This window comes from Heliconius melpomene, chromosome 10 (genome assembly GCF_056956725.1).
Source record: "Heliconius melpomene rosina isolate 202511_hmr_F chromosome 10, ASM5695672v1, whole genome shotgun sequence".
NCBI lineage: Eukaryota > Metazoa > Arthropoda > Insecta > Lepidoptera > Nymphalidae > Heliconius > Heliconius melpomene.
The window spans coordinates 17,984,928-18,000,423 of NC_140398.1; the positions used below are offsets into that span (position 1 = coordinate 17,984,928).

Genomic DNA, 15,496 nt, shown 5'->3' on the forward strand with positions numbered 1-15,496 from the left:
TTATTTATTTTGTGCACTTAATTATATTATTAAATAAAATCAATAAATGTACATTATTATTTTATATATATAAAATAGTTTCGTTACTAAGAGTCGGAGAGACAACATACATATAGACTAAATTACGCGGCGTAGAACGCTGAATATTGTTAAATAAGAAGAAACTGGGATTTTACTTTCCACATGTTATGTACATGAAGTTGCGGGCAGCTAGAACATAAACATATATTTATTTTAATTTATACAGTGTAAAGGCATAATTTAAAGTTTTAATATTACGAATTTCGGCTTTTAGTCTACAGGAATGTACTAAACAAAATTAGAGTAATTATTTTTAAAAAATGTAAATTAATATATTTTTAGCTAACAGTGAATGTGCTGACGTGACTACTGAGTGATGAAAACAATAGAATAGTTTTTATTGGGAGAAGATAACGATGTTAGTTCTAAATAACGGTATTAGACAAATATTCGTGAGATTATCTTAAAATCGTCAAAAACTTATTTGATCTAACCTAATTACAAAAAGTATAAAAATTTCAACGATATTCAAATCAAAATTTAAATAGCGTCCCATAAAGTCATAAGTTCTTATCGATTTATATAAAAAGACTGCTTATGACTTATTTTGCTGAAAACTACTAATTAAATCTCTTAGCTTTATACTGTACCCCACACAGAGGCAACCTGGGAACCCTGTGTTAGATACTCCGTTCCCAAATTTTCACCGAATTATCAAAAAATTCCCTGTTGAATGGTGAAACTCAACACCGTGCTCGGTCAATCAGGGCGGGCGGTATATTAAAAATTATCATTCATAATAATCAGGTGCTATTCCGTCAACAGCCTTTGCTAACTTCGATCACAAAAGTTTTACATTTTCTGACCTTTTGCTTTTTCCTTTCACAATCTTCGCGATTACTCACCCCCTTAACGGCCTAACAAGTTTTATATAAATCTCTAAATACCACAAATATATATTAGACGTTATCAAAACAAGTGGTAAAGATTATACGACACGTGGACATCTTTATTGCTATTAAATAAACTTTAGTTTTAAATTTAACAATTTTATTATACATTTAAAAACATTTCAAGTTTGTGTATAAATTTTGCTCCCGCATATAGCACAGTAGGCAGAGGGAACCCAGGGTTAGGTTTCCCTAGGTTCCCGCTTACCCTGTTGCGTGTGAGCAAAAAAGTGGCTAGATTCCCTGCCTACTTTAGTTTGTGAATTTAAAAAAAGATAAAATAAAAGGGAAAAATAAATCTCTGATACTAACAGTATATTTCAATATAACATAGAACTACTGTAAGTGTAAGTAACAACTTTTTGCGTTAACTTTAGATTTTGTTTATGTGCTTCGCTCCACCAGAGTGCTATATATATAAAAAAGCTAGCATCTTCCCATATTTACCTCCATATAGCAGCACGGACAAAACTGGGCGGTTTTCGAACCGGAACTCAACGCCGCGCTCGCTCGACCCCCACTTCAGGAAACGGTGATATTTAAGTTATTTTCAATCCCCCGGCGTAGTAGACAAAGTAAGCCGTTAGTTTCCATCACTCAACCAACAATTTTCAAAATTTTGACGGAAAATAGGGAACGGAGTGTCTTATCATCTGTTTCCCTCTGCCTGCTGTATGAGAAATACAGCTTGAAGCTGAAATAAAGTTTTATTTAAACGTTTAACCCGCTAATCACAAAAACTATTTTGCAAAATGAACGATTGTTTTTATCGAGGAAGATTATGGCTATTTATGGGCTATATCCATTTCAATGTAACTCATCGTACATAGGCTCTGAGTTATCTAGTCCGCTTATAAAGTGTCATATAAGTATGTCATACACAATTCTGTGTTACACGCGGGCGAAGTCTGTAAAGTTTCTAGTAAAAAAGTGAATATCTAAGTATAACTTAATTATATATTCTTAAAAATTGATTATTTATTGTTGAAAGTGATATAAAATAAAAGTAAACACGGGAACATGGAGACAACGGAAAAAACCCTAACAGGTAAGAAACTATATATATGAAGAGGGCAACTAGTGTTGAGACACCCCGTCCTCCACATTCCATCAAATTTTCAAGTCATTATTTATGGAGTAGCAGAAATCACCGCCGGGCTTTGTCTTTTTACCAGAGAAAAAAATGAAAATATTTATAGCTGGCTGGAAAAGCCTAAATTTATAGCTGTTGTGAAATTATTTTGGCACTATTTAGTTTGATGGCCACGGTGCCATAGTGGAACAGCGTCAGGGTTTTCCCCCTACTCGAGGTACCTAATAATTGCATTATTTTTACTTCCCCGCTCTTGCACAATAATTGCGGCCTTGAGTTTCGCCACTAAGCACTCAATATCTAGAATCCGGATGAAAAGTAACACTCTCTCTCAAGTTCACACTGTCTACCCTGCTATATGCGGGATACACCGTGAAGCTGCTTAGCGAACTACGGAGCTTCAATATACCGCGGGCCACCCGCACAGTGTCAGTATATAGATTATTCATCAGTTAGCTCATAGCTACAGTCGAACACTACCGTTCACACTCCATTTAACGAATTACAATATTAAGAAGATTCTTTCAAGTTATTTATTTTTGTTTCATGGTAATAAAGCAATAAAAATAATAGATTTTTTGTATGTTGCTATTACTCATCTTATCTAATCTCATGTACATTAGTTGCAGTTTTACTTTTAATTATTTTATTTTGTTTTATCTTCATTGTATCTCGCATATAATAGAGTAGGCAGAGGGAAGTCGGTGTTAAGTCCATTTCCCACTTTCCACCCAATTTTGAAACATTGTGGGTTGAGTGTTGGAACTCTTCATCATGGATCATGTTATTGAGTGAGAACCCGTACCCGTTACGTTAAAGACACACTGTGCCCTTCCTCTATGGCGGTCACTTAGTTTATTTTGATTGTCTCGTGCCTTTCCCATGATTAAATTCTATTCTATACTAGTTACCGCCAGAAAATATGTCACTAACATATTTTCTTTTTTAGGCCTCGAGCTGTTGAAAACTTTGGACAGAGTGTTGATAAGGGAGAAGGCGAGTAACAATGACAACACTAAGTACGTAGTCCTTACGACTGAAGGTACAGTGATGCTGTACGCGAGTGAAGATGCAGACTTCATTAACAGAATGTTGGGGAAAAGCAGGACTTTGGAACTGAAAGTGTTTGACGGGAATGATAAAGAGGTACCTAACCCTTTTTTAGCTTCTCATTGTATCCTGCGTATAAAAGGGGAGTCAAAGACATTTTTCAGTGTTATTTCCCACTAAGGAACGTAAAATATTTGGAAAACCTATCTAATCTTAAAATTATAAAACTAAAGAGCGCACTAGTTTCAGGTATCAGGTGTACCTGTTTGAAAATAGAGTAGTTAAAATTGTTTTTTTGTGTTGTTTCGTCCATTTATAGATAAAGTCAATAAATAGGCTTTATATATAATTTTTCTTAAAACAAACATTATTTTTTTTCTCAAGAAATAAAAATGTTTTGAAGTAAAAAGGTTATCTCCTCACCTAGGTGTACCTTTCTCACCTAATCGTTAAATAAGCGAAATTAAGCTAAGACTTCAGTATCAAACAAAATAACCAACTGTATAATGATGAAAATTATTAAATCTGATCGTATAACACGAAAATGAAGGTTTGACTGCGTCATAGAACGTGCTTGTAACACGAACAACACGCGAAGCTTCCTGACCTTTCATTAAGCGCTAGCACCAAGCAATAAACCAAATAAGTGGATTGCAATAACGAAACCTTTACCTTTTAACTGTTGCCATGTCTGTTCTTTAACAGTAGCTTACCATATAAAGCAGAAAAGTTGTATGGTATTTTTGCTTTTCATTTCACGCTGTATCTCGTACATAAGGTTTTGTAATGAAAAAGAAAAAATAATTCATTCCGCCAAGTGGGAATCGAACCTACAACTTCATTGGTTACAGGCACAAGTAAGACAATTTAGCTTAACTAACATTTTTTTTCCATATACCTACTAGAGAAACAAACTTACGAGTAGGTATATGTAGTTTGCGTGCGGGGCGTGTGTAATTTCACCCGCGTCATGCTTGGCACATATTTGTTTCATCTAAAGTGCTAGTCCATTTTGTCCATAGCTTCTAACGTCTATATATTATGAGGTCGTCGTGGCGCAGCGCTGATCGCAAACGCGGCGGTTTTGGGTTCCATCCACACTCGGGGCAATTACTTAATTTCTCTGGTAACGAAACAAAGAAGTTTTTAACGGAACGGACGAACTGAAGTGTAACATACACAAGGTTCTCTTTGCTTATCCTATATGCGAGATATAGCGTGACACAAATCACTTCCATCTTTAAGCAGAAATTGTCGAGACAATTGCTAAGATACTCTGTTGTTCTTTTGTCGCGAACGACTTTAGAGTAATGTAGTTATAGTGCAAAAAACAGAATATTTATATTCTTCTTGAAATATTGTAGGAGAAGCATTGATAAATATTTTTACCGCATACAAGGACATATGTCATTGAAATATTAATTATATAATCTTCATTATTTTTTAACTTGTTTTTATTTAAATAGTACAATTATGTCTTAATTCATTAAACGTTATATATAAAGTAGAGAAGCTAGTAACTTATCTCTACACTCTCTCGGCGAAACCTAACACCGTATTATATCCTATTTGTATAAAAATTACAGGTAGTAAAATTCCGTCGTCCCTATACTATCGGGACGGACAAGATGGATGTATCCCTCGGTGGACAAGCGGCGGCGATAGTGAGGAAGGAAGTAACTTTCTTTAAACCGGTGTTATCAATCAACGATGTCAATGACCAATCGGTGATAAGAGTGAAGGGACCTATGTTTATAACATCTGAATGCAATTTTGAGGTAAGATGGGGTTAAATCGAACTGGTTGACCTTAGAGAACAGAGTATCGATGATACTGGGGGAAGACCACGTAATTAGCTTGGAGTTCTCGTGCTTTTCATGTGGGACGGTATGTATTTGTGGGTTGATGACAGTGGACAAAGTGAAAGAGGTAAGCATGTGCCGTAGAATTTGGCGTTCCGTCCTCTCGGGTTGAGCACCGAGAGTACCGTGGCATCAGTCACTACTCACTATGACAATATTAAGGTATGTTTAAAAGGAAGGAAGGAAGGTGGAATTTTCATCATTGTCATCCAAAGTAAACGTGTATACAAAATTTCAGCTCAATCGTACGAACATAACTTTCATTATATGAAAGCACAAAAAACTTGAATAGTGTTATAATATATTGGATTTCAAGTGATGTCACATTATTGTTCTAATTGTTCTCGACAAGATCTTTCATTTGATACCCATTTTGCAGAAGTGCATTAATAACTGTTTCGCCATCTTGTATGGTCCGCCATATTAGATTTAAAATGACGTCACATATTTTATCGTGCATTGTCGTCCAAAGTAAACGTGTATACAAAATTTCAGCTCAATCGGTTGAAGATATCTACTTCAAAATTGAGCTCTAAGATTTCACCCGAACACACATACATACATTACAAGTTAAATAAAAGCTTTTTAAAATGGTCCCCGACCACACATTTTTTATCTACAGTGCAAGAAGTATGTTACAAATAAAATTTGAAATAGCGAGCAGATAAAAATGTCATAAATTAGGAACTGCCATTAACGATTTCGATTACTCGTGTGTATTGACTCTTTTTACCACCAAAGCAAAGTAATACTCATCTGTTTTACATAAATATATTAGTGTCATATCGTACATATCTTTAAAAGTAGAACATTAATATAATTTAATTTTATTGAAACGGAGAGTGTTAACACTAGGCTCCCAGAATCCTTCTGTCTACCATGTATTGTATGTTATATGCGGGATACAGCGTAACGCTACACAAAATTTTCAAAATATTTTCACATATTTTCTTCTTAATGATTCTTATTCATATTTACAGTTGTTTTCCAACGAGAAAGAACGTATCGGCGACATATGCAAGCGCTGGAGCGGGTCGCCGGGGTGGACGGCGGACAAGAACACCTTTGCAGTACGATTTCCTCTGGACCTGGACGTGCGCTACAAAGTTGCTATAATTGGCTCTTGTTTTTTGATTGTGAGTACTGTTTGTTTTAAGATATTATTTATTGTTCACTTTGTATTAGGAAGGCAGAGGGAACATAATGTTAAGACATTTCGTTACCCACGCACTACCAAATTATCGAGAAAATTTCAATTCTTTTTTTAAGTGTTAATTAATTAGTACTTATCTATATCATTCTTCTATAATTGGATTATCCAACACAAAAATAATTTTGTAATTTAAATTAGAAGCTCCTGAGATTACCGCATTCAATCAATATCAGGATAGATTTAATTTTTCCCGTTATTATTAAGCAAAGCGCTATACTGAGTCTCGTCACTTTATGCCTAAGAGATATTTTCTTATATTAGTAGAATTTAAAGAAATGAGTGATTTAACACTACGTTCTGTTTGTGTACTTTAAGTAAAGTAACAATGGTTTATCTGATATATATATACATCTAAGAATAATAACCTGATGTTAATAAAATAATTATGCTATCTCGTTTTCAGGATTTCCTGTTTTACGAAAATTGAAAATGATTAATCAACAGATGTTTAAATGTTTTATGGCACTGGGCACAGAACACTTTAAGCTATTTAAAATATAAATTTGTTTATAATTTATTAGGAGTACATCATTTAGTTTTCTGTAAAATTGACGCTACTTACATTTCAGTTTTGAGTTTTAATCATAAATATAAATTCAAGTTTCAGCGAGAGGGATATATTATTAAGTGAAATTATAAAAAATATATAATTAATTTAAATATAAGTAAACTGTTTTATTTGTAATCACATATCATTGAAACATTAATTTATTTTTAGTTGTTAATAGAAACATGCATGTAACGCCATCTAGTAGTGACTAGCATAAGGTATTAGTAACTACTACTTGTAAGTATTTCTAAATTAAAGAAATAGATGACACTGTCATTTATTTAGAAAAAAATGACAGTTAATTCCAATTATCAGGATCAAAGAAATCGAGGAGTATACTGTATAAATGACAATCTGCAATTTGAAAATTACATCAAACAATATTTAAATTTACTTTTTTTTAATTGGCGCGAAACACAAAATTGACCGACATTTGATCAACGTAGTTGAATGCCACCCTCCGCCATGTTGTATTTTGGAAACTATTGACAACTTGAATTATTTAATATCTCCGTTTATAAAATTGCATGGAAGTATAAATAATTGTTTATAATAATAATATCTTTATTTGTAGCTATTATGTGAAAAAAATAAATGGATAAACTGGATTTGTAAATTTGATTAAGCTTATTTTTATTCATAATTATTATTTGTAATTTTGGATTATTTGTCTTATAGTTGCACTGACGTTACATCAAAATGACGATAATATTAATTATTATAAGCATTGATATTTTTACAAATTAACTGGAAAATATTTTTTATTTAAAAGTATTGTCCATTACTTTTTGTATTGTTCGTAACTTTTTAATTAATGAGTACAGTAGTCAATAGAGTTCAAATGAATATCTTATTATTTATAATTTTATTAATAATTATTACTATAAATGAATTTATTAAAATGTTAATCTTAAATGAAAAGTTATATTCAGGTAATAGGGCAAAATTATGAAATATTTTAAAGAATCAGAATTGGTTTTTGATTTAATCAAATCGTAATTGATATATCTAAGTATTTAGCTGTTTTACCCTTAGCGGAAACAGTAACGCCATTTTTTATACTTAATTGACAGTATTAGTTTTAGTATCATTAGTTTCGGGCAAACCTTTAAGTACTCGTAAATGTGTTGTGTGGTTTGTGTGGTGTACTGGTTTGTAATTAAAGTACGTGACTTTCACTCTGTGACATAAATTGTGTTAAATTATATTTTGACTTTATCTTGTGTCATAACATTTTTTACGAAACGCTGCGGCTCGGTTTCATGGATGACCCGTGTGGCGTCATGGCTCATGGCGTGGCGTTTTGGCAGGTTAGTGTCTGTTTAAGTCTTTCTTTACGTACGGCGAAGGTTGCAACGATATTTTATTGTTTATTCTTATATGATATGTACCTCTTTTTATTGTATAGAGTAGTTAAAACTATGCTTTCATTTAAAGTGGTCAAGATAAAAACTATAGTTTTAATTTATATTTTAGATTTCCAACACAAAATTATGTATAACTGAAATACTGTAAAGAATTATTAAACTTGTATAATAGGAACGCTGAATTTCAAATTACTATTTAACCTTTTATCTATAATTAATTTTTAGTTATTTGATTAATTGATTTATTTATGTTGTTCTTTAACAGAATGTTATCTTCCTCTACACTCTACAGAAATGAAGTCCACGTTTTCAGTGGTTTCATATGATTGAATGATTTCCTCTTTTCTCGGCTTGGTTAGATATTGTGCGCCATTGAGCACCGCCCAGCGACAACATATTTTTTTCGTACTAGACTAAAATCAAGTGAAAATTATTTACTGAATATTTTTTTTCTATTTTTAAGATTACAAATGGGAGTCGAATCCATAACCTCCGTGTGTCGAAAAGAATCAAATAATATAGTTCAAAATTTAATACAAATTCCCACTTGGTGGAGCGAAAATTTTAATATTTTCGTTTCCTTGCGAGGCAAAGCGGGCGCGCGTGGTACCGTAGTAAGCGCTGGACGCATTGCGCGTTGAGTTGTGAAAATGGGGAACGGAAGTCCCAGTCCTAATGGAAACGGAGTATCTTAACACTAGGTTTCCAGTTTCCCCTGCCCCTGCCATGTATGCCATGTATAGTGAGCAGATGAAAAAGACAATATAACAAATATGAGGCCGTTGAGTTGTGTGGCAGCCTCACAACGTCCGATTGTAAGCGCAACGATTTCTACTTCATCTTAATTTCGACGGCGAATCTGGGCAATTAATTATTATATTTATATACGTGCTCCAATAACAAGATATACCACGGCTTTAATTCTCGCCATTCCTAAATGCCTTGAAAATTGAGGTCCCACCCGGAGAACGGAGGGTTTTAACATTATTAAACCTTAATAATAAAACATAAAATTAATAATAAAACATAATAATTAACATTATTAAACCTTAATAATAAAACCCTCCGTTCTCCGGGTGGGAACTAAATTTTAGTATTATCCGTATCCGTAAACAGAGAACTTTAATAATTAAGCTTCTCTGTTTACTACTATAAGCAAGATGAAGCGGGAAGCTATAAATAAATAAACCCAACAATGGAAGTTTCTTATAATTAATAAATTCATCCACATTTATATTGACTTTGCACTTCATTAGTGTCTTTGTTAATTTTCTGGTTAACAATGATGATGATGATTAAACACCATTTTATTTTTACCCATTTTTATTTATATTTTCTTTTATTAATATATGAAAGAAACTATTGAAGTGAATTATTAATTTTCTTTAAATAATTTACGTAATACGTATGTTTTATCTCTTCACAGATTTCTTGTAGAGAAATTGCCATAAAAAAATTAAACAACAGAAACAATTCATTCCCATATTGAGAATCGAACCCGAACACTGTGTCCGCTGTGTCATGACGGCCTATAGTCCTATTAATATTGTTATAAGGTCTTTCGCGATATTCCATTTGGTACCTTTAATTTGTTAAAGTTTTACAGTTTTTTTTATAAAATCACTTTAAACCTAGTTTTAATTGCTTCATTAAATTCGTGTTAAGATCAAGAAAGAAAATGTAGCTAACGTTCGAATAGTTAAACATTTCTACGTGAAATTTAGTATTTTTTTAAATTTTCACGAATGTGTGTGTGTGTGTGTGTGTATTTTGTAGGATATCCGGATAAATTACAGTTATAATTTATTCTGTTTTCCACTCTCCGTTTATTTTTACCTTCCCGCATCTGTAGAAATTTTGAGAAATCTTCTGTACGTAGCCAAATTTCAACTTTCTAAGTTCAGTACTTCTTCTGTCTGTCAGAATGTCGCACTGTTGAAAGCTGGATACATCGTCTACTTCCCTAGTCTTGAGATTTTAGCGAAAATGATAAAAAAAAGAACAAAATGAGCTTTGATTTAAATTTAAATTCAATTGAACTCATACCAACTGCGCTATAATATTGTCAATTTTAAAAATTCTTTTGTATGGTTTTTTTTGGGTTATTGAGGGGTAGTTTAGTATTACGACTCTCCGCTTCCACCCAACGTTGCTATATTTTAAGTCCAAATGTCATTTTTCTTATCAAATCGAGAAATAATATAATAGATTTTCAAGTGTTATCTATCTATACTAATATAATAAAGCGGAAGAGTTTGTTTGTTCGTTTGTTTGTTTGAACGCTAAGATCTTTGGATCTACTGGTCCGATTTACTATGTTTTTGTTTTGTATGAAAGCTGCATTCTTCAGAAGTGCTATAGGCTATATAACATTACATTACACATATGTACTAATAAATTAAAATACTTTCTAATTTGACATGCAATTTATTCTGCCATGTTAATAACAACCGTCGTTGCTAAGGAACGGTTTGCTAAGTTTGTTTGTTGTTTTAAGAAAACGTCACCCAAAATGAACTTATATTTTGCTATTCATCCTTATAAAAATAAATATATCATATAATATTTAATAAATATTCTTATACTTCAAGCAGGCGTAGCCGCGTCCGGGTCCACTAGTACTAATATAATAAAGCGGAAGAGTTTGTTTGTTTGTTTGTTTGAACGCTAAGATCTCTGGATCTACTGGATCGATTTACTTTGTTTTTGTTTTGTATGAAAGCTGCATTCTTCAGAAGTGCTATAGGCTATATAATATTACATTACACATATATACTAATAAATTAAAATACTTTCTAATTTGACATGCAATTTATTCTGCCATGTTAATAACAACCGTCGTCGCTATGCGACCGCGTTCGTTACCGCGACAATTTGATATTCATCCTTATGAAAATAAATATAATAGTCACTTTTAGCATTTCATATAGATTGAAATTATATTTCTATAGAAATTATATTCTTATATTTCAAGCAGGCGTAGCCGCGTCCGGGTCCGCTAGTAAAGTTATAAACATTTTTTAACTGATTTTGGAACCTAAAACTATCGCGTTCACAGTCTTTACAGTCAGTTTACTTTGCCACTATGGCCTTTCAATATAACCATATTAAGGCAATATCTCACAAGTTGGACGTGTGACCTGCAAGCACCGCCGAGTGTCCCCCCCCCAGAGCGCGCTGGAGGGAGTTAGTTATGCAAATGTCCTCTCTAAATACTTGTCGTCGGCCCTCCTTAGCGCTGCAACTACGGACACTTGCCAGTCGTGACACTTGTGGTTTTCTTTTAAAAAGTGACCCTATTTAAAAAAAGTCCAATTGTAAGTGCCGTAGACAAAATTATAAACTAAAGAAATATTTTTAGAGCAGCCTAAACTTATAGCGGGACTTATTCTAAGATTATATCCATTTACCTGTTGTGCAATTCAATGTTAGTGTCTGTTAAGGGAAGTCACCTCTTTGTGTGATTTTATAAAACAGATTGCCGTGATCATACACTGATTAATTAGCTTCACGATGTATCCTGCACACAGCAGAGTAGGCAGAAGGAACCCAGTGTTAAGATACTTCGCTTCCTACTTTTCTAGCTACCAGAGTTCATTATCTCGAGTGGGAATGCAACCCAAAATCATCGCGTTGGACACTGGGGCGCTGCGCCAGCCTGCACTACAGAAATCTACAAAAGATTACGTATAAATTCGAAATATTTTATGTATGTAAACAATATCAATTGACTATTCAAAATTCAGTCATTTGATATGAATTCCATACATTATTCTACATGATTAACCTACATGGTTTTCCATGTTAGTATTGTTTCAAAGTTACTTATATACTTAGATAATTTTATTAGCATAGGGTTGTACAGAAATAATTTTATGATCTCAATCTTTAGCACTAATTACTTATAATTAGGCCTCTCCCCATAATAATAATAAGGCCTATTCTATATGACGCCGGAAATATGTGAAAATAGAGTAAGAGATAGAAAGAAAAGTTGTAAATGTTTACTTATTGAAGAATGAATCTCTCTTTAGGTGCTGTTATATTTTTAATAGATTTTCAGAGGCTCGGAAGACTTTTCTGCAGAAGAGCCATTAAGAAACTCAACAGTTTCTCTTTTAAATCTTATTAATTTCAATAAGATATAGAATATGAAACATTAACGATTATACATATATAATCGTGCAATTAAAGCAGTCTGCTGCTTCTGGTTGTAAAAGCGCTAGTTGTGCGTTCAATTCCCCTTGGGGCAGTGAATTATTTTCATTTCCTTGTGCTGGTAGGAAAACAAAAAGCGTTAAGCTTCGACACACAACACACTCGAAAATGATGCACGGGTAACGAATTGTGAAGTAAAATAAGCAAAAATATTTTATTTTTCACAATTTTAGAAGATGTAAAACATAATGATATTGTAACCGAGCCTCCCGTTAAGTGGACAAATAAAACAGCATTAGGAGCCCTCACATTTATCATAACAAAGTTGCATAAAAGTCGTAAATATAAACTTTTTTAAACACCTGTCGGACATCAGGTGAACTTTGTTGCGGGTGCCTAACGCTGTTCTTATAATTAATTTATATCCATGGCGAAGCCGTTTCTTAGATTTATAACCGAAAATTAACGGGATAATAAAGAAAAATGTTTTTGTAGCTGGACTCAAATGCGGGCCTTTAGAAGTTTTATGTCTAGTAATGTTCAACGGGGCGCAGATCCGAAGTTATTATAATCCCAATTATTCCCAATACAAAATACTTAGCAATATCCAGTCTACCAATGATTGAGAATGAAATATTTTAAAAAATCTATTCTGCTTTCTCCTTCTCCGATAAATATGTGAAGCTAAAATTAAACTTGAGGATTTCGTTGCCTAGTATCACAGCGTCTGACTGTAATCATGATTCGATTCATACGTGCGGAAATGAATTATTTTTAATTCCTTTCTCTAGTAACGAAACAAAATGCGGCATTTAGTTCTGCCACTCAATACGCATTTTTTTTTTTAGCTAATTGGCACAGAAAGTGAAGAACGGAGTGTTTTCACACTAGGTTCCTCACTTTCTGTGTCACTTTCGTGCCCTCTGCCTATCCTGCTAAACGTGAAAGTAATAAATAAAAATAAAATAAAACAACACTTTTTCATGGCAGCAATCACGCAAATCCCTGCGATTCCGTTTGTAATTTACTTGCTCTTTTTTCGTTTGTTTAAAGTTTGAATACCTACGTTTAGTTTGATGCTGGAGTCGTAGTAGGGGAATCGAGTGGCTCTACTTTAGTTTAACGTAGTTCTAGTTCGCAATGTTAGTTGCATGTCGCTGAAAATGATTTATCACAATCTGTGAATGCATATATAACATATTACCTGTCGGTGCGAGTCCGAGACCCAATGTAGCAATTTCGAGGGTTCGAGGGTTTCGTCAAGGGTTATTGGAGCATTAAGTCTGAGGTTAGAAAGTGGTTTGAATGGAAAACTGCACGAGTGCTGAGTATGGTTACACTGAGATACAAAAAATATTACACGAGGGCTGAGGGGCGTCTGCAATTTAAAATTCTGCATCCACGAAATAAACAACTAAGGACATGAAACTTTTCCCGCTGTAATCAGACAAGCGCTGTAATTACCGCGACGAATAATTGTGAGAGACGATATAATTACATTAAAACGATGATTTAGCTCCAGCCTCAGTCAGGATCTCAGTCGGGACGTAAAGGGAGCTTCTGCCCTCGCCCCAAAACATTTATTATAAAAAAATATATAGTTCAAAAAAATATAAAAACCACGCTTTTTTACACCAAGTGCTACTAGTTTTATAAATAAGGTACATGAGGTTATACTCCAGTAGTTTGCTACTAGTAAGCTACTCGAGTTTGAAATATTCCCACTTAGAAAAATTCAACGCACTATATCTTCTTATCAGAGCGAACGTAACTCATTTCCCCCAGTTGGAATCGACCCCACAACTGTGACATTTAATGTCGGCTTCAAATATTAAAAGAGAAAATACAAAAACCTACTTTAAGCTTATAATAAATGATGACGAAACAATTCAATGGATGATAGTATAAACCTAAATATTTATTTTTGGAAATGAATATGTTACTATATTAAGATAATATTAAACCTAACTCTACTTCCTTCAGATCAATTAGAATATAAAACAGAAACCAATAAATCCTAGCGACACAACGCAGAGTTCACTGAAGAAATCCAATACTTGATTAAATTATTGTCGCGACGTCCGGCGGTGGAATGAGGAATAATCATTTATCTCGTTTTTGTCCTGGCAATAATTGAAATTGAACATTCAGAGGTGAATTTGAAATAAACTAATAATAATTACAATATATTTACCACGCCGTTGCTTCCCGCCCCATTTTCAAGAAATTGATTGTTGATTGGCGGAACTCAACGCCGCACTAATATTTATTGAAAATTTAAATACTTATATAACAATTAAGAAATAATATATTTACAAATGAAATTTTGTATAGGTACTATGTTTACCAGAGCGGGCAACGCGAAAATGATTAAAATATGATCATTCCTCCAAGTGGGAATCGTACGAACAACTGTGGCGCTTAAAGTCAGAATCTGTCCCACTGCGCTAATATGGAGCAATTCATGGAACAAAATTGCATACTAACTGTGATCACTTATCCAAAGCCCTTAAGCTTTTAGAGTTAACTTCTTCGGTCGGTGAGTCCCATTCTTAGTTTAGAATTCTGGTCATCGATTTGAAATGAATATCAAGAAATCTTGAATAAGTAATATTGTTTGAATTTTTTTGTTCCTAATAATTTATGATGTCATGATTTTGGATAAAATTTAAATAATAGTGTGATTTGATGTATTTATAAAGATTTATAATAACAAAATATTATAAACAAAATGATAGCTAGAAAAATTGCCAAACTTTCTTGACTTTGGCTTTGAGCTGATCTTTTTGTTAAATGGATTTATTGAATTTTTGATCTTAATATTTTTATTTAATATCCCAAAGTTAGATAGGCACCAGACAATTCAAGGTAGGGAGGGAGGAGGGTCGCTACTGACCACCCGCCCCCCGCACCTATATATATATATATATATATATATTTGTCGTTGACAGTTGAAAGTTGGCATGTAGTTAGGTTAAGGAGTATAGGGGAGCACTAAATGAGGGTTTCTCGATTTTTTTACAGAATCTGAAAACAAAAGTCTTAAGTCCATGCATACGGAATTTCAGGCGATGACTAGTTTTATATAAAATATTCACGAAAGAAAAATGAGAAAGATTTAAAGAGCAGTCTCTAAACAATAGCATTTTACATTATAAATTCGTACAGTAGCACTTCTATTGGGCAAGTACTGAAACATACATTTCTACTTTCGCAGTTAAATTTTTTATCA

At 33.3% G+C, this 15,496-nt stretch overlaps 2 protein-coding genes across 2 annotated transcripts in view; both read left to right on the forward strand.

Moving 5' to 3' along the window:
• Positions 1–1,755: 1,755 nt before the first annotated feature.
• Positions 1,756–7,360, forward strand: LOC146536054 (phospholipid scramblase 3-like). The gene is made up of 5 exons (XM_085191460.1): positions 1,756–2,019; positions 3,014–3,210; positions 4,701–4,892; positions 5,957–6,112; positions 6,593–7,360. The coding sequence occupies exons 1-5, from the start codon at positions 1,992–1,994 to the stop codon at positions 6,614–6,616; spliced, it is 597 nt and encodes a 198-aa protein (XP_085047586.1). The 5' UTR covers positions 1,756–1,991; the 3' UTR covers positions 6,617–7,360.
• Positions 7,361–7,689: 329 nt separating this feature from the next.
• The window catches only part of LOC146536055 (neurotrimin-like), a 336,131-nt gene continuing 328,324 nt past the window's right edge, over positions 7,690–15,496 (forward strand). The window contains exon 1 of the mRNA XM_085191669.1: positions 7,690–8,049. The gene's annotated coding sequence lies outside the window, so the exon portion shown is untranslated. The remainder of the gene's footprint in view (positions 8,050–15,496) is intronic.